Below are 21,409 nucleotides of genomic sequence, written 5' to 3' on the forward strand. Positions count from 1 at the left end.
TCAAAATGAAATCCAACGACGCTATTAAAAAAGAAAATGAAAAACATCTATTGACAAACATATGCTGCAAGAAGTTTTTGGTGATAAAAAGAGAAAGTAAATTTAAGTTAGGTGAATATGTAAGAATTAGTAAACTTAAGCGTCTTGGTTTTGACAAAGGTTTTACACGCAATTGAAGTACAGAAATCTTTCGAATTGCTAAAGTCTTCCTCACTAATCCTCCAACATATAACTTAGTAGATTCAAATAATAAACCTATTGAAGGAAGATTTTACGGACATGAATTACAATTAATGAAATATCCTAAAACATATTTAATTGGAAAAGTATTGCGAAAAAAAATAATAAGGCCTATGTTAAATGGTTAGGTCTGCCATCAAGTGAAAATTCATGGATTAATCATTCCTCAATAGTGTAAAGATATTATTTTTTAAACGAGCCTATAATATATATATAGAGAGAAAAAAATGGAATGGAAAATTCCTTTTACATGTATGGTAGCAGGTCCTACACTGTGGAAAATCCTACTTTGTTAAAACATTTCTTGAACATTATAGTAAGTTATTTAAAAATATTGTATGGTGTTATGGTGAATGGCAGCCCTTGTATGATACTCTTTCATGCTGCACGTTTAACGAAGGTTTACCTCAAAATGATGAATTTCAAGCATCCGAGGGTCCACATCTTGTAATTATTGATGATTTAATGCGTGAGTGTGACCATCGGATTGTTGATATTTTTACCAAAGGTACCATAGAAATATAAGTGTAATATTTATAACAAAATATTTTTTATCAACAAAAGGGAATGCGGGATATTTCGTTAAATTGTCATTATATAGTGTGTTTTAAAAATTCTAGAGACCAAGCTCAAATTAATTACCTGACACGACAATTGTATCCAGGTAACAAAATTTATTCAAGAAGCATATCAAGATGCAACTCGAATTACCCATGGTTATTTACTTTTTGATTTAAAACAAAATACTCCTGATGAGCAGCGAGTTCGAACAAATATTTTTCCCTCCGATTCTTTTAATTATGTTTATATGCTTGTAAAAAGTAATTAATTGCAATATTGTTTATATTTTAACAACTATTTGTGCTATAATAGCTGCAAAAATGATTAGTAAAGAAAATGCACATTTATTAAAACTTTTAGCAAAGTCAAAACCGAAAGCACGTAAGGCAATTTTACAAAATGCAGATCCTGATTTAATTCGATCGATCTGCGAATGTTCATATAACGTATTACAAGGAAATGTTCCATTAAATAAAAAGAGAAAAATAGATTAAAAAAATATAAAAAGGAACTTAGGTATTTGGTGAAAAAAAGGCCTGTCATTAAAACAAAAGAAAAAACGAATAATTGTACAAAAAGGTGGTTTTCTTACTGCATTGCTTGCACCTATTTTAGAAGGTATATTATCAAGTTTAATTAAATAAAAGAAAAAAGTACAATGCAAAACGCACAAAAACTTATTTTAATCTCACCGGAAAAATTACATTACCAAACGATATCTAATCTTGTTGACGAAATGTAAGAAATTTTAAATAATAAATGTCTGAATGTAGAAGAAAAATGGGTACAATATAGAGAGGTATTACAAAAATATTTAAATATAATTCAAAAACCGCAGCAGTTACAACAGCAACAAGTGTTGATAAAGAAGAGGAGGAGGAGGAGGAGGAAGAAGAAGAGGATGATGAAATAATATCTACTCTCCCCGAAATTTGTAAACGTAAAGCAAGACCTTTATTACGTAAATTGAAACAAAATCCTAATATTCAATGGGATGATAATGGAGATGTAAATATTAATAATAAATTAATTCCAGGTGCAATATAGTGGATTTAGTATCCGATTTTGTTAGATGTCGTAAGAAAAATATTTCAGTTGCCGGTTGGAAACCCTTTGCTACATTATTGGCAAAAGCCAATATCCCCTTAGAGTACATCGGTAATCCTCAACGAATAGAATATACTAGAAAACTCACACAAGTAGAAGGGGAAGAGGATGAAGAGGGGGGTCCTCCACCCCGTAAACGTAAAGCTATCAACAAATGGCATACTTATAAGCAATAAAATGATTTTACATAGTACTAATATGGTATTGTAAACTATTGATATATTTAAGTATATAGAAAGAAAGAAAAAATGAATGATCCTTATCTGCAATACTACAGTCATCGAGCAGGTAGTGGATATAATATATATATATAGGGGTCCGCCATACCAAGAAGGTTATGGCATTGGTAGTTTTCTAGGAGGTTTATTCCGTAGTGTATTTCCATTATTAAAACAACTGCAAAAACTGTTGGTAAAGTGTTGATACGTACAGGAATTAATGTAGCAGGAGATGTACTAGATAATAATAGACCTATTGAAGAGTCTTTACAAAATCGGTGGCAAGAAGCTAAAACAAATTTAAAAAATAAAGCTCAAAATAAATCAAGTATTGGTAGAATCGGGAAGAAAAAGAAAAGTTCATTTTGCATGAAAAAGTTGTGGTGTGAAGCGGCTGAAAAAATCCAGAGATATTTTTGATTGATTAGATTAATTATGGAGCAAAGTGATAGTTTTTACCTCACACTTCCTAGCAACAGTTCTATGGAATATTTTCCTCAAAATACTCTTGGTTGTTATACTACTAAATTATTCCATCATATTGTACTGGAGAAGGGAGTGTGGGAAACAGCTGTTGTTGAAGTACATTATAAAAGTTCATTTCAGAATGTTTCCAAATATGCAAATAATATTTATTACCGTATCATGAATACAAAAAGCTGGAACATAACTAAAATCTTACCAGGACACTATTATCATGTTGATGATATTCTATCTCAAATTAATCAAATCATTAATCATTAATCATGTATTAAATTTACAATTAAAAGTTAAAGCATCAGTAAAACGAATTGAGGTTAATAGAGTAATAAAAGATCAAGAGAAGCATATAGAAGTATGCCTATCTCCTGAACTAGCCAGAATACTAGGGTTTGATCATATACAACAGGAAGATATTGCAGTTGTGCATCATGCTCGTTATCCACCTGATTTACAAAAATCGCTACCTACACTTATGTATATTTACAGTGATATTGTAGAACCACAAATGGTAGGTGATACTATAGCTCCATTGTTACGTATTATAAATACATATATTACAGAGTATGGTATTAATAATGTACATATTTTTGACAATCCTCATTATGTTCCCTTGAAATGTAAACAGTTTGATTAAATTATTATTGATTTAAGAGATAGTACAGATAATCCACTTCCCTTCCAATATGGCAGTGTATGTGTAAAATTACATTTTCGCAGACGTAATACGGTATTGTAAATTTAACTTGTATGAATATTAATAGTAAGAAAACAAAATGCAGTATGAGTGTATGAAATCAGAATTACATTTATTTGCGGGTTTACCCACTCAAACAAGTATTATAGGTAATAAAATAGTTCCATATAAGCCTGTGGCTTCAATATTTGATAATGCACCAATAAAATTTGTAGTCCCTGGTCATGAGGACGACTATATGGACTTACCACATACAATGTTACATATTAAATGTAAAATTACTAAAACAGATGGTTCTAATTTAACTTCTGCCGATAAGAAAATTGGTCCTGTAAATGATTTTCTCAATGCAATGTTCAGCGAGGTGCAAATATATTTGAATAATCAACTTATTTCCTACTCCTGACATACATATCCATATCGATCGTATATTGAAAACTACTAAATTATAATGCTAATGCTAAATCAACGCATCTTAAACATCAATGTGGTTTAAAGATACTGCAGGTTATAATGACAGTGTGGCCGATAGTAATTTAGGATTTAAAGAACATTTTCTTCTTACTACTTTAAGTCAGTCATTTGAATTATTGGGTTACATTCATGCTGATATTTTCAATTAGGAGAAATTTCTACTGAATGGTGTACAACTACGTATTAGACTAATTTCAGCTAAACCTGCATTTTGTCTAATGGGTGAAGCAGATGCTGATGGAAAAGTAGTAATTACAGATGCAACATTGCTTGTGAAAAAAGTTGATGTGTCACCCGCAGTTAAAATAGCACAAAATAAAGTATTACAAAATCCTAAATTTAGAATAAAATATCCTACAACAAAAGTGCAGGTGAAGACAGAAACTTTGCCACAAGGAATTATGGATAGTACACTTCCCGATCTGTTTTCTGGCATAGTGCACATATGTATTATCATTGGGTTTGTTACTAACACAGTTTTCAATGGTACTTATCAGACAAATCCCTTTAACTTTAAGCATTTTAGTATGTTATTTTTTACATTGTATGTTTATGGAACGCCTGTACCATCCAAACCACTACAACCAGATTTTGATAATAAGCTATATATACAAGCATATTCTACGCTATTTACAGGTTGAGGTATTTATTATTCTAATCAAGGTAATGATATTTCGCTGGTCGAATATCCTAATGGTTATACTCTACTGGTGTTTGATTTAACTCCCGATTCTAGTGCTAGTGCTGCATTTCATACTAGTCCACAACGTCAAGGAAGTGTACGGATTAGAGGTTCATTTTAAAGAAGCACTACCATCTCCTGTAACAGCAATTATTTACGGTGAATTCACCTCAGAACTAGACATTATTTCCAGAGAAAAATATATATTAATTAATTAAAAATGTTAAATACCCTTGAACTTTATGAGGCACTACAGCACAATTTGCCTAAAAATCATTTTATAGGTGTATATGCTGCAGATGAGCTAATTCTGTTTATTCACACATTTCCGGCAGCCATAATTATAAATACTCATTCCAGTAATAAGTCTGGTGAACATTGGTTTGCAATTTATATATCTAATATGTGTGTGGGAGAGTATTTCGATAGCTATGGTATACCACCCTATATAAAATATCATATCAGGTTTTTAAAACGAAACTGTTTATATTATACTTGGAATAATAGACGTATTCAAGGTGACTTATCTCAATTTTGTGGACATTACTGTTTTCTATATCTAGCATGTCGTGCATCTGGTTATTCACTGCGTGATTTCGTAAACAAATTCTCACTCACCACTACTGATGCTAATGATATCATGCTTTATTCGTTTATGAGAATATGACGGTCACTGAAGCGAGATGAAGTTCTCCGTAAACCGTGTGTGTGGTGGTCACTGGCGTGAGATTAAAGTTCTCCGTAAACCATGTGGGGGTGTGTTAAATGGTAATGTTATTTTTTTTAAATCTTTGTTCTACTATGTTAAAAAAAATAGTGGTCGTAAAAGGCTACAAAATGAACAGCCTAATTTTTAACTCCGCCATTGCCGGTCCCAAGCCCTGGATGCGAAAGGAGGAGGGTTGGGGATAGCTATCCCCCGTAAAAGAAAATAATTTCTGCTATGTTCAAATAGGGGTTGAAAAAAGTGCTCATAAAAGGGAATGAATACACCCCTAAAAGTGCTCATAAAAGGGAACGAATAGACCTCCAGAAAGTGGTCATAAAAGAGAACGAGTTTTCGGGGTGTTCGATTTGCCATAGTTGGACGGTACGTGGGTCATGGCATATCGTGCGACACTGGACTAGCGAGCACTTTGTATCAGGCGGGACCTAGATTGGCCTAGTATGGCCCAGATCGATCATTTTCCCACTACTAACAAATTATTAGTGAACATCGCAAAGATTATAAATATATTGGCATATTTAACCACAGACAAGGCTCGACAAACTTAGCAAAATCAAAATATCTGGAAAACTACTACTGAATATTTACTTATATTATACTTATGCAAGCAGAATTGAAGATAAATAAATAAATATCGCGAAAAATTATGTCTTACAACGCAACATTTGTAGGAAGACGATATACATTACATAAAGTGAAATAATATTTAAACAGTAAACCTGTTCGCTTGTATTATTCAAGAATACTAGAAAACATCTAATCCATCACTTGAAATTTATGAATGAAAAAGAACTAAGACTTTAAAAATTAAGAATCCGTGGAAGAATATTTTATATTCGTGTACTCACCCATATATACACGAAACGTCAATAACAACATCAATCATGTCACAGCATAATTCATAACTCTGCATATCGACAGGAGATGAGTCAGTGGCGATGTATATTTTAGAAACTACATCAAACAGAAATGCTTTTTCTATTCCGGAATTCTGGGAATAAAACAATTTATATGTTAAAACAGAAAACGCTGATTAAAAAAAAAAAAAAAAAAAAAATCAAAATTCATTAGTACTTAACAGGTGTCACTTAAAAACTACCATAAATACTATTGTATACCGTCGCATCTTCCCTTCGTAATGCACGAGTCGAGTCAGCAAAAATTTGAGACCAGACTTCATCTATCAAATTTATCTCCCCAAAATTTCTGACTTTCGGCTTCTTTGAGGATCTTAGCGAGAATAGGACCAGATGGGTCTACCTTACATTAAGCTAAAGAAGAATTGTACATCTATTCAACATCTGCGAGCGACTTATGTTGGTAATTTAAATTAAAATTTTTTGTGTTAGAAGCAGATCAGTAATCTTCATCTTTAATTTCCATTGATGCTATTATTGATATGTATAGTTTAAAATTATTTAATTTAGTGCACTGGAGTTACATCATAGCATGTGACCAATTTTTTGTACACAATGATATAAGCCAATTCAAAACTTCTAAAGAAGGAGAATAGTTTTTTTTCTTCGAAATATTTACGCAGTTTGAGAACTTTTGATCACAGAACGATGTTTCAGTTCAGTAATGTGAAGTACAAATACATAAAATGAACTAGTGACCAAAAATAGAGTTGAGTTGAGTTGATTTTAGTTTAGCGTCCCTTTCAGCAGCGAGGCTATATGAGACGTGGACCTACTGATTAACGTGGAATCCGAACCACATGAGCTCCCGCCGGGAATTGAACCCGGATCTCCCATGACCAAAAATAGAGAAACCAATTCAACTGCAAAAATGCCAAAAAGCATACGTTCATCAGACAGGGATATAAAGAAAAATTAAATTCGAGACAACCGGTTATGAAGTGTCCGGTTGAGCAACATGTTGGAATGCTTTTATTGTCTTCTTTCTTTCTTTCTCTTGGGTTCTTGACTTCCTATCTGATGAACCACTTAGCGGAAGATGTGTACTTTCTTTGTAATGTGCTTATGTTTTCTCTATATCCTTGTACGAAATTAATTTTCAATTTTAACTATATAAAGTAACCATACGCACTCGCTACACGTTTTATCAGAAAGGACGAGCAGTAAGTTGGGAGAAAAGATTACAAAACAGAGATAGCTGCGAAGTGTTCATAGTCTCCATGTTGGAATACAATCACGTGATATATGCAAACTTAAATGCGTTTACAAAATTATCCAAACATCTTCCACTAGATTTTCTTCACACTTTTAAATAAATTAATAAATAAATAAAAAGGAAACATTTACTCTATAATGTTTTTGTCTACGTCACTCTTAAGACATTACTCGTCCAAAATACCTAAGTGAAGTCTTACCGATATGAAGATGTTGAGTAAATTTTCAAGTGTAGGAAGCTGTGGAATCAACTTTTGTACTACTTTACTAAATGCTTCAAAAATGCTATGGTCATATATTGACGTCAAATGGAAACTCAAATGAATACGTTCACAACCTAGAAAAAATACAGAAGTATATAAAGAGATAATTGATAAGATACTAAAAACAATTACAACAAACATAAAATACAAAGATGAGGGGGGAGTAATGCAAAATGTTTATTAAAAAAACTGATCGTTAAAATAAACCTCTTTTGAGATATTCGCTATGGGTCCTACTGGAATTGCACATACTACAGCAATATACTTTATACCAATCGCAAGTAAAGTAAGCGGCGTAGTGGTAGGTCACATAAGTGACACGATCACGAGAAATATATATCTATGGATCATGGATTTAATTCACTAATCATTAGCTATGATGCCCAAAATGTTTGTATTAATGTCTCTCGCAATTTTGTAGTTAAGAAAACAGACTTTCCTTCCTCCTAAAGGCTTCTTTCACCATTTCCACCACTGCTTTTATTTCACCATCGCACTTTATATCATCACTAATACTATCCAGGTATCGAAAACAAGTCACCTGTTCAATTTTATCCTCTCCTACTTCTATATTTGACACTGGACGCTTCATTCCAATTACCACAGCTTTTGTCTTTCTAACATTTATTTTCCTTCCACACTCTTCACAGCCCATCCTCAAGTTTTCTAACATCTTATTGATTTTCTCTTCACTTCTGCAAAGAAGCACCATATCATCTGTAAACGTATACACCTAATCATTCTACCTCCTACTGAAATGTCATCTTCATTTTGAAAATCTCTTCTAGATATTAAATATTGTTGGCAAGAGACAGCATCCCTGTTGAACTCCCCCTCTCAACTGCACTCTTCTCTGTCATTTCCTCCCTATTCTAACACTTAATTCTTGGTTCATATATAAGTTTATTATGAGTCTTCAATTTTTCCATTCCAACCCAACCTTCTTTAGAACTTCCGATAACAATTCTCAATTCACGCTCTTAAAAGTCTTTTCTAAATCAAAATACCACATACATATCTTTCCCTTTTTCTATAAACGTTTCACCGATCACCCTTAATAATCCAATTGGATTTCTTGTGCCCTTACCTCTCCTCAACCCGAATGTTTCTCAACTTTTTCATTTGTTCTTATACAATTTTTCTGTTCAGTATTCAAAGGATTCCTCGCTTGTTGACACCTCTTCAGAAGCAAACTCGCTACGACTTTGTCACGACCGACCCACCCACCGGTTAGGATATGAACTTTTGCCGCATCCACCTTATTCGCCTGATATTGCGCCAAATGACTTCTTACTCTCTTCCGAGATGAAGAAACCACTTCGTGGTCTGCGATTTGACGACAGAGAGGATGTCATTTTTGAAGTGGAACAGTGGTTTTTGAGCAAATCGGAGGACTTCTACAAAGAGGGCTTAAAAAGGGGAAGAAACGCTGGGAAAAATGTGACTCTGCATGGAGATTACATGGAGAAGAATTAACTTCCACCAATTACAGTGGGTATTGTATGTTTTTTCTTTCATGGTGATGATTACAATTTTTGGATACCCCCTCTTATATATAAACATAGGGAGTCCAACTGTAATATGCTAAAACTATGCCAGGTAATTCCTGAGAGAATAGCGAACAAATGATTATATACCTATGAATGTGTCAGTCAATATAACATTATACCATTACAGAAAGTACATACAAGGGTGTATCCCAAAGTTCCAGGACAGTGCGCATAACATGATGCTCTGAACACGCATCATATCTCATATCACACACTACATTTGGCTAGCCATAGCCCTTCATGGATTGTAACGGCAGTGACTTGAGTACTTCTTTCTATTTGTTAACTAATTTCATAAGTATTTTAAAGCCGTACGACTATGAAGAAAACTAAACAGAATAAAACTTGTTTGATATCTCTCTCTGCTGCAATTTGGTTTATTTTTATGTACTGAAATAAAGTACTTAATGTGATGTCACAAGAGAACATAAAAGTCTGTCCGGCCATGTGGCGAAACTTTCAGCAGGTGGCGCGTGGTCAGTGCAACGGCTTAAATTTTAATATTACCTGTATATATTATGGTAGTCCCTATTTTTACATGTCTGAAATTTCAACATCCAACCCTTTTCTACGAAAAAGAATTTTCTGTGAAATTTGAATCAAACTGATTAATATTTAGAAGTGGTTCAAGCGATTTAACAAAAATAATAAAACATTATAATTAATTAATAAACTTATAGATATGTAAATTTATAAATATAATGATAAGTATCCTATCTATAGGACGCTTATATGTGCGTGTGCGCCCAGAAAGAACACCACAGAAAATTAATAGCTGTAACCAAAAAAGTTTACGACCTATATCACATTTTGTAGAGTAACCGAAAAGCAACGACATCATCATAGCTCTGTCTATAGTCTACACTCTCAATCTCGTAAGTTTAAATATTCAACTATTTTCAGAAATGCATCGTAGATGCCTGTCGTGTTTTAATTAATGAAAAACATATTTTTGTAGTTTACATTTCTTACTGACAACAGTTTTTGTAAATATTAATCAGATTTTAATACCGGCATACCAGAAAACTTACTCTTACAGCCATATACTGTAAAATATACATTTAGGTTACTTTTTAAAGGCAATTGAAGCATGTAGTAGAGGCCCATTCTCAGTATGTGTTACAACTGCGGAAGTTTTAATTCGACTGCAGAAGAATGAGATAGCTAGACGTTCACAGGTTTTTTTTTGTTTTTTTTTGTCACCCCTGCAGAAGGAGTAAAGGGAACAAAATACCCTCACTGAAGCAGTCCTCGCCAACAGAATAAGTGGTCTTTCGTAAGACATTGCTGGGGTTAATGCATTTGTGGTCTGGAAAACTAGAAATCGTGATTGGAATGTTAAGTCAGAAAACAAACAGACGAAGAAATTCTTTTCTAGACCTGGGTAAAGAGCTCATAAAAACTATGTGAAGGAGAGACTAAAGAACACGAACGGGAAACAATTACGATCTCTGGCTGTAATGACGGGACTTCTGAAAGCTGAAAATGTGAAGGAAAGTATGGAAACCGTACAAAGAATGCTGAAAATAAGTTTTATTACTGAACGATGCAAACTATGTGAGGAAAAAAAAAAAATCAAGAAAGAGCTGGAAAGTGCTTGTGCTTGGTTTGTAAGGAATATTCAAAGAAAAAAGTCTTGATCAAAAGCACTGTTAAAGGATACATATTATCAATATGTTTAATTGTGTCCTTATTAAGTTGGTTGCTACAGAGAGCTTAAGATTTGAATTCTTGGATAGAATATGGAAAAATATAGAACAGTCTCTTTGAGTACATCTGTAACCAGCTTGCTAATCTGTGTATGTACTTTTGGTACAAAAAACATTTATAGTACTTTCCAAAGCAGGCTTCTTTTGTGCCTACTTCGTCATAATATAAATTACCACAAATTGCTGAATACCTACCTGCGTCTATTAGATCATCGTTAGCCCGTTGATGTATGTCCCTCTGAGTTTCCATTTTGTAATCATCAGAAAGACCATCAACTTTATGAATGAATACCTCAAATTTGATATTCTGATTTACTTTAAATGCTTTTGTAACTGTCAAGTGAAGTCTATTTAAGGCTTCCATGTAATCATCCTGAAAAACGAAATCAGGCAAACAGATGAGTTACATTAACATTACTTACTATACCGTCTAACTTTAACGAAAAAACAACAGAAATACATTGGAATTTAGCTGCAAGATGAATTGGTCGGTACGTATTATATCTAGTGTCGGATAAAGAAACAAAATCGGACAAGACAAACTACCAACAGATGAAGTACTCGGCTCTGCCTGGCTAGACTATAAGTAGACATAGCTGTTTTACATAGAATATACATAGCTTATTTCTTAGTGCAGTTTTCAAGAAAATTATGGAAAAAAAGTAAAACTAAAAGTGGTAAACCTCTAGCTAAATGATGTAATAGTTGATGGTCCCTTCTCAAACAATTATCTAGAAGTATGCCAAGCCAATGGTGTGTATTTGTTCTCCGTACAGCACGAATTGGTTTGTGGAAAATTTTCGAAAATATATTCTAACTTCCTTTCCCCTTTATTCTAGGATGCATATTTGCATCGAAATGAAATGAAAACACAGCCTAAGTGCTAATTATGTTTAAAATTTCATTTTAAACTGTGCAACCACTATTATTTGCGAAAAATTTGAATCTCTTCTCCCTTAGGATACGCACTTCAACCAAAGTGGAATGATAAAAATCCAAGTAAATCCAGCTGTTACATTCAAAAATTCGTTTTAAACGGTTTAACCACTTCCTAACTTTTGCCATAATATAAATACAAAATACGAAATTAGAATATAGAAACTGTCCCCATTTAGAAACGGAATTTCAGAAAACGCAAAGTTCGATTATTTTAATGAGGAGTTTATATATCGAGTTTCACCTCCCTAACTTCAGGGCCTCGAGAGAGGCTATTTTTGGCACCTCTTGTCTCTCCCTTAGAATACGCATTAAAAAAAAAAAAAAAAAAAACCGTGAATAGCCTACGTCCCTTTCCTACTATTACTAAGAAGTTGCTAAACCAATAATGTGGATTTGAATAAAGAACAAACAACAAAACAAATACTCTGCTTCATATATACTTCAAGATTTCGTTGATATTCCAGGGTATGCAAAATAAAAAATATAAGTAAAATAAATACTATAAATAATGTAAGTAAAAGGCTAATAGTCACTGGAAGAAACAAACCTCTTCACTAGGAAGTACTTTCGAAGAAATACCTGATATGAGGAAATTTTGGGAGAATGTTGTTTTCGAATATGTCCAATACAAGGTTCGAAAGTATTGGAGAAAGAGTATTGCCCATGGCTAATCCATTGTCCTGACGAAAGATGGTTTCTTCCAATTGAAAAACATTATTTCTAAGGCAAAAAGCTATTAATTGAGAGACTAGTTGAATTTCGTATGGATTTACTTTTAGTTTAAGTAAAGAAGTTACACTGCCTCTAAAGCCAGGTCTACTGGTATTAATGGATACATCTCCACTACGTCAAAAGATACCATATGGGTAGAATCCGCCGCGACAAACGAATTCAAACATGTTTTTAACTCTATGCTATCTTTAACAGTATATTTGACTGGGATATTAAATGATACCAGTTTATTATACAACCATTTTGAAAGTATGTATGTAGCGTGGTGAAAACCAGCTATTATAGGTCTTAACGGAACGTTGGGTTTATGTATTTTTGGAAAACCCTGGTACAAAACTAAAATACAACATGACAACAGACAAATCCATACAGAACAAACGCTAGTAAATCTTACCGATGTGGACATTCCAAGAAAGTTTAATTAGATCTTTGCTTTGGGACTCAAATTCAGTTTTCAACCTACACATCTACCAATTCATGACTTAGTTTACTCTGTTGAGAAAGCTATACATTTTATATCTAACCAAGAGGACGCTACCGAAACGAGAAAAAAATGTGCCCTTTTACTATCTCAGCATCTTTAAAAATAACATCAAGGTTTCCGAAGTTCCTCATAACCTATAGAAAAATACATTACAAATTTTAAATCATTTTTTACTGATCCCCAACAAAGTAGTGGCATCTATAGGGTTAAATGTCAATGTGACCAAATATATATATCTGCCAAACAAACATGAATATTTATACCAGAATCGCTGAGCACATTCGCACTTGCAAATCTCGTAGCTTACAACAGTTATCTGGATTGGCATCACATCTCAAAGGAAATAACCACAACATTGTTAACTCATTGTAACCTTCCTCCTCGTCATTCGTTGCCTGAGTCAGCTGCTAGCCAACTGAACCCTAGAGACTTGATTCGAAGAAAATTATTTCATTATTTTGATTTCTGTGTTCTAAATTGAAAATTTTATATACCCGTGCTGGAATATTGACATCACAAGGAATCGAAGGAGGATGGTTAGCCTGGAAAGGAAGAAGGAAAAGGAAACGAAGAAAACAGAATAGAAAGATGAGAAACGGAGAAAAAGAGGAAGGAGCTTTGGAAACAAGGGATGAAGGATGTAGGGTTGAAGGATACAGGTAAAGGAAAGGGATGAGAATAGAATAGTAAAGAGAACAGAGATAAAGAATTATAAGATTCAAAGAAAGAAAACGAAATACTTCGCATTGAAATATTAAGACTGATCTGTAAATTATTTTAATATTGAACTGCCGATCTTATGAAGAAATATTCTGCTCTTAAAGACTTCGCTTTGGTGAGAACGGCAACAATTTATTTTCTGAATTGTAATTCTATTTTACTTGAATATCAGCTGAAATAGAAACCTGGTTCTACTTTAGGGTTTACATTTAAAATCACACTCAACAAACAAACAAACAAAAACACAAACAAACAAACAAACAAACAAACAAACACACACACACACACACACACACACACACACACACACACACACACACACACACACACACACACACACACACACACACACACACACACACACACACACACACACACACACACACACACACTCACTCACTCACTCACTCACTCTCTCTCTCTCTCTCTCTCTCTCTCTCTCACACTCTCTCTCTCTCTCTCTCTCAATCTCAAAACACACACACACAAACAATATGTTTATTACAAAATGAAAAATGAAAAAAAAAAAAAAAAACGAAAATATTAGAGATTATATCAAATAATTACATTGCATCATATGGATATATGGATATTTGTATATAAATGTTTTCTTTTATACGTGCACAAAAGAATTGATATTGATAAAGTTACAAATGTTATTCCCCACCTCCTCTCGGTATATAGATAGAATAATGAATGAGGAGAGGGACTAAAAAAATAAAATAAAATTGTTATTACGATTCATATGTTCCATTAAGTGTGTTTATACTTTAGCTTTATACATTAACGAAAGTTATATCACATTTTCATTGGTAATTATTTCCATACAAGCGAGAATCTTCACTGACTTTGAATGTTTATAAATTACATGACATTACAATAGAGTATTTAAAAAGAGAAGAAAAAATATTCGCCAAGTGTACGCATATTAGTCTTTCGAAGTCATGTTTCGTTCGGATCATATCTTTACCAAAGAAGTTTATGAAAATAAAAGTCACATTAAGTTCTAATCCTGAATTCTTAAAGAATATAAAGATCTTTGAATATGTTGAGTCTATATTTTTATATATTAAGGATATTATAAACAAAAGAATAACAAAGTAAAAAAAAAAAAAAAAAAAAAAAAAAAAAAAAAAAAAAAAAAGATATTTGCAATATTGTCCTTCGCTGTAAATTGTATTTGTTCAGTTAGATTTATTCCATAAACTAGAAATATTTTGTCATGTCCGAGATAATAAGCAGTGTCAATTTCAAGAAAACTCTTAATTCTGGTATAGAAATATCTTCTGATTTGATCCTTATGTTCTGTTATACGAAGCAATGCTAATATCAGTTAAAATAATGTTCTATGTAGGTACGACTACTTTCTAAGAATGATGCACCATACAAACAAGATGCTCTGCACTGATTTTTTGCAATAATAATGATTTAAGTAGTTCCAAACTGTGGGTAGATCTTTCATAAAATTTCAGTAGATTAACTATCCAAAAGATGATATTTCGTGAAAGGTATGACGAATTATTTTAAAAATAGTAACGCTGAATTTAGTACTAGCGGCTAAGTAAGGCATTAATAACGTAGGCCGACTTTTCAAACACTGTATAATATCGATAATTAAACACACTTTCTGAAGTTCTCAACATTTCACTAAAATTTAATTTTCACTGTAATACTTTCAGATCACTGGAGGAGGGGAGGGATATCTCTGCTTCTTTGCCTGATATTCACATTACTTTATTACATAGAAATTGATATAAAGTCAATTCCGTGTAAAAACAATAACAAGAGCAAATTACATTAGCAATTATTTTTGTTTAGATGGCATTTCACAAAGAATATTCCGCGTGCAATAGATTCAGAAGAATAGGGACATTACTATATTGGAGGGCACATGACTCATTTCACTCCTCTAGAAGGAGGAAAATACCATTTAAAGTCAATATTATATTAATCCTCAAATTGGAGGACGAGACCTATCACAGGAGTCGATACAATCATTAACAAACATACAGTATTTATTTAATAAAAATAAAATTGGAATCATTTCCTCTAATCCTTTTTTTTTTTATCCCATACGCACAAGACTCAATATAAAATTAACGTGGAATATTTTTACTTCTTCCTATATCGAGCATAAACTCTCTTAAGAAGAAGAAGAAAAATTATACTTCTCTATGTGTTATATCTAGTAAGCAAAGATACTATTTCTGATTTTCTTCCATGAAAAAAAAAAATCTCAACGACGAAATATTTTTCGTTAGGCCTAACGTCACAGAATTACTACATTTTGTACTATAATATCAGTCGCACCAAAAGTTATTTAGAAATGAACAAAATAATTCTCTATACAGATATTCATACGTTAGATGGGATGGACATATTATATGGGTGTCCGAGAAGTCCTTCCCTGATTACAGAAATTGATAACTCAGGCTAGAAATAAGATAGAAATATGAAACTGGTGTTGAATTGTTTACAAACTATAAATGTTTTGGTCACATCAGTACACTTCCACATGAGTACACCGATTTCTTAGGACTTCTCAGAAAAGACTGCCGCACAGCCTCCACCGTGTCTGCTGAGGTTCTTGGTCGACCAGACCTCGGAAGGTCAGCAACCGACCCTGTGTTCTTGAACTTCTCATACCAGGCTTTAATGCTCTTGACATCAGGTGGAGTCCTCCCAAATGTTGTCTGGAACTGTCTGTGCACCGTGGTTGGTGATCGTGTCTCATGGTACCACAGGACACACTGTGCCTTCTCCTGGTTGGTTGGCATGGCTTCTTGGGCTTCTTACTTACGTACTACAAACCTAACACAGACAAAAACTTTTATAGTTTGTAAACAATTCAACACCAGTTTCATATTTCTATCTTATTTCTAGCCGGAGTTGTCAATTTCTGTAATCAGGGAAAGACTTCTCGGACACCCTGTATATTTCATGTTTCATAAAATACTGCATCGTGGAATGTAAGGCTATTCATGACGTTCCACAACGAATAAAAATAACTCTTAAGATATTTTAGTAATCTCTAGTGGTGACATGGACCATTGTTCTTTCACAGCCAGAACACTACACAACTTAAGTGAGAAGACTAGAAAAAAACTGTACTTGATTTATACTTCTCGTCCTCAAAATACGTCCAAGCAAGGAAGTGCTTGAGATCTTTAATCAAAATAAAATATAATCAAATATGCTTTACTGTTAGTATAAGGGGGGAAGGGGAGGTTAAAAAAATTTAAAAGAAAATAGGTAGATGGAGAGAGAGAAGTAAAAAGTGACTGATGCATCCGGGGTATCGAATCTAAAATATATATATATACATATATACAACCATCGTGTTGATTTTAAGTAAAAAGAAAAAAAAATATTTCTGTGCCTAAAGATGTACGGCCTTCGTCATCCAGGTCTATTATCCGCTTGGAGATCGCAACAAGTCTGTGTCCTTGGATATATTACAAAGAGGAAAGTTGTTAACAACATCCCCTTTCTAACATGCCCTCTTATCGCCGTAATCCGGTTGACGCCCTCCAAGGTTCCGGACTATCCGGGGTGGTGTTTGTTTCCTTTAATTTAGAAATTTCAAAAGTAGCAAAAACTATCCGCTACCGCTGGAGGCACAAGAATAAAAATAGGATAAGAATGAAAGAAAAGAAAAAGATAAGTTTGGGCTCCAACAATAAGAGTTAAACAAATTGAAAAAAAAAAGGGTAAAATTGAAAATTGTTGTCTCTTTCAATTCTTCGTTCATCACTTACACTGTATTATTCTTTATTTCACAATAGTTGTATCCATCAAGGTACGTCGATACAAACGCTCATTGATATATTCATTCAAAATCTAAACATAAAAACGAGGGAATAGACCGTCAATGTTCTTGATTTCGAACGTACGGTAAAAAAAGGGAAGTAACATTTCAGGGCTGTAGCTACCTGAAGTTAACTAAGTAATGTTTCTTATGCACTGAAACTAAAACTCAAATTAAGAAAAATAAAACAAAACAGGTTTCTGAAATCTTCATAAAAAAGTTTAATATCCCAAAATATTATTGACTTTATATAGTAACTATAGCATTTGCTAATGAAAGACCAGATACAAATGACGAACTAAAGACCAGATACAAATCACAAACTAATGGCTTACAGCTTTGCACTGCACCAATGCACTGAACGTAGTGTTTACCTCTGTTGTTTACACTATCTTGATCACTCTGTATATAAATTTTAGTTATGGGGATAGTGTGCTCTTTTACATCTATTTTTAATTATTATAGTAAACTATTTGAGTAAATTCGTCCTATAGATGATCTATAGCCAAAAAAAATCTATACTTTTCTTTATATTATATTATATATCTGCTTACTTACTTACATTCGTACATTACAACTATATCATAAGAGAGGGGGACGACAAAATAAATTTGTATATACAATTTAGTGCGATTGCTTCAATATATATTATGAAATATTAAGGAATGCTTCGGCATTCAAGGAGGTCACAAGCCCCACAATAATAATAAGGAAGTATCTAGCTTCCAAAGAAGCTACAAGCGTCGGTGGCTGCAGCGCTAAACATAAAGTAGCATACTTTTACATAATAATAACCTCACTTTACCACTCTCAAAAAGTAAGTATTAAATATTCATACTAATTGCAGTGATCCGTGGATCACAACAGTTACTCCCTACAAACTTAACGCTTTGTTTACGTTATACAAAGTTGATAGATTTTGTTAGTTATTGATCACCTATAAAAGGTGACTAGCTATCTTACTAGCTAGGTATACCAAATACTTAATGACTATATTATATATCCTGAAAGCATAAAGCTTTCGAGCAGAAGGCTCAAGTTGTTCTCACTAACTATTCCTAAATTAACAAGTTCTACTATATTCCTTTTATTACGACATTATAAAAACATTATGCAATGTGTTCTGAACTAGTTCTGAATAAATCAGTATGAAAAAGTAACTGTAACTTTAGGAACAATCCGAAACTTCGCAGGTTATCACATGACGGAAAAAAAGAAAGAAGAAAAAACAAGAAATCAAAGATTGTTTACATGCGAATATTCAGTTTTGTTGTTTATAAAATGCTTAAAAATCGTTCAAATTGATTCACTGGACGCTAAGCTGTAACGCCAGGGCCACTTCACCGTGATTACATCGTTATGTTTACTTTCAAGATTCCAGAAGGCTGCCATATACTACAAAAATGACACTCTTTTAGAAAAGTATGTGGATCTACTGAAAAAAAAAAAAAAAAAAAAAAAAACACCAAATTTAAAAAAAATAAATTAAAAAAATACTTGGAATTTTGTGGAGATCCTATTTAAGCCGATTAGGATCAATTGCTAGGAAAAGCAAAAGGCTGCGAACCCTTTGCGAGCTTTTAGAATGCTCGCTCCATATGCATGAATGCATAAGGAACAATAGTCGAAAATATACTGAAAAGTACTAAAATAAAACGAAAATCCTAGCGCTGTTTATGTTTATAATCGCAAATGTTTATTTACTTTCAAGAACTATGGATAGATCACTTCAAACTATTTCTGTTTATAATTTACTCTTTGTAAACACTGTCCCTCTTAAGGAACATTAGAGCCCTACTCTCTAGAAGAGAAGTAGGTGCTCGTATTACGTTATATGGTTATGTAAATTCCTTTCCTATTCTTGTAACAAGGCACTGTTTTACTTTGTCGTTATAAATTATGCACCATTGTACCAGGCAAGCTACCGAAGTAGGAAGCTGTTCGCTTACATAACATAATGCCATGTCATAAACACTGTTATTATACACTCAAATTTTAACGTAAAGAAGCAAAATACGTACACCAAAAGTATAATGACCAAAACAGAGAACACTGACTGTCCAGGACCTACTGTGTTTATCCACGAACTAACCGAAAAGTTTAAATAATAAAAACATTTTCCTGTGAAGCTGCATGCTTTAGCATGACAAAAGAAATAAATAAATAAATAAATAAATAAATAAATAAATAAATAATAATAATAATAATAATAATAATAATAATATTTGGTCTAGGAATTAATTCGTGCGGGTGGACAAGAGATGGCGCAACGAACGGAGCGTCCCACAGTTCCGTGTATCCACACATGTGTTGCAAACCCCTGTCATCGCGTATCGTTCGTAGTATAGGGCAGTGGATTAAAGCGTCAACAACACCAGTTTGTAGTTAAGTGAACATGGCGCAATTTGTGCCTGATAAAGTGTTTTTGCGGGGTGTCCTGCTGCATTACTTTAACATGCAGAAAAGTGCGACTGAAAGTCATCGTATTTTGGTGGAAGTGTATGGTGACCATGCTCTAGCTGAGCGAACGTGTCAGAAGTGGTTTGCACGGTTTAGAAGTGGTGATTTCGGCTTAGCAGACCAAGAGCGAGCTGGACAGCCAAAAAAATTTCAAGACGAAGAATTGACAGCATTGCTCGAGCAGGATTCGTGTCAAACGCAGGAACAACTTGCAGCAGCATTAGGCGTTGATCAAACAACAGTCTCCAAACGCTTGAAAGCCATGGGAATGATTCAAAAGATGTCACATTGGGTTCCACATGAATTGAAAGACAGAGACGTTGAAAGACGAAAAACCATTTGCGAATTGCTGCTTCAACGACAGAGCAGAAAGGGGTTTCTGCATCGAATTATTACGGGCGATGAGAAGTGGATCCATTACGAGAACCCTAAACGAAAAAAGGTCTGGGTGAAACCAGGTGAACCAGGTCCATCACAACCAAAACGAGATATTCACTGTGCAAAGGTTATGCTGTGCATATGGTGGGATATGAAAGGTGTGGTGTACTATGAGCTGCTGCAACCGGGTGAAACTATGAATGGAGAACGTTATCGACGACAATTAATGCGTTTGAAGCACGCTCTGGCCAGAACACGACCAGAATGGGAGAACAGACATGATAAACTTATTGTTCAACATGATAACGCTCGCCCACATGTCGCAAAACCGGTCAAAACCTATTTAGAAAATGTCGGATGGGAAGTTTTACCCCAGCCGCCGTATTCACCAGACGTTGCTCCTTCGGACTACTACTTGTTCGATTGCATGAACAACGATTTGATTGGACAGCGGTTTACTTCTTCAGAAGATATCGAAACATGGGTCTCTGACTGGATCGCTTCCAAGGATGAGGACTTCTTTCGCCACGGAATCCGTACATTGCCTGACAGATGGGCGAAAGTGGTGGCTAGCGATCGACAATATTTTTCTTAAGGTATTTATGTATTTTGTGTTTGTACTACAGCTTCAATGTGTGCGTACCAACCGCACGAATTAATTCCTAGACCAAATAATAATAATAATAATAAAACATTCTCTAAAGATTCACTCATTGGAAACGTATAGTAAGTAAACACAATATTTATGGAAGTACAAGACTGCATATATGTAATTGTATAGAGTATATATATATATATATATATATATATATATATATATATATATCTTGAACCAGGTTCCTATACTTAAAACTAACTTAACCTAAGACATGAAACATGCAGAATAACAGTCGTAAAATATCACTTAAAATGAATATTTCAGGGGACAAGACTTTTATTGTTGTTACTGTTTAGTATAAGGAACCAAGAATGAAGAAAGGGGGGACTGATATATACTATTATATTACATATATATAAACTTACAGAAAAGGGGGGAGGGGAAATGTTA

General features: G+C 33.6%; 1 protein-coding gene across 2 annotated transcripts in view; it reads right to left on the bottom strand.

The window, feature by feature from the left end:
* Positions 1–21,409, bottom strand: part of RagC-D (Ras-related GTP binding C/D) — a 145,277-nt gene that overhangs the window by 36,645 nt on the left and 87,223 nt on the right. For both annotated transcript variants that reach the window (XM_081755474.1, XM_081755473.1), the window contains exons 4-6: positions 11,036–11,213; positions 7,519–7,655; positions 6,035–6,177 (exon numbers count right to left, since the gene is read on the bottom strand). In XM_081755474.1, coding sequence (XP_081611600.1) covers positions 6,035–6,177; positions 7,519–7,655; positions 11,036–11,213 — 458 coding nt within the window. The remainder of the gene's footprint in view (positions 1–6,034; positions 6,178–7,518; positions 7,656–11,035; positions 11,214–21,409) is intronic.

Source organism: Thermobia domestica, chromosome 4, assembly GCF_964235325.1.
Source record: "Thermobia domestica chromosome 4, izTheDome1.hap1.1, whole genome shotgun sequence".
Classification (NCBI taxonomy): Eukaryota; Metazoa; Arthropoda; class Insecta; order Zygentoma; family Lepismatidae; genus Thermobia; species Thermobia domestica.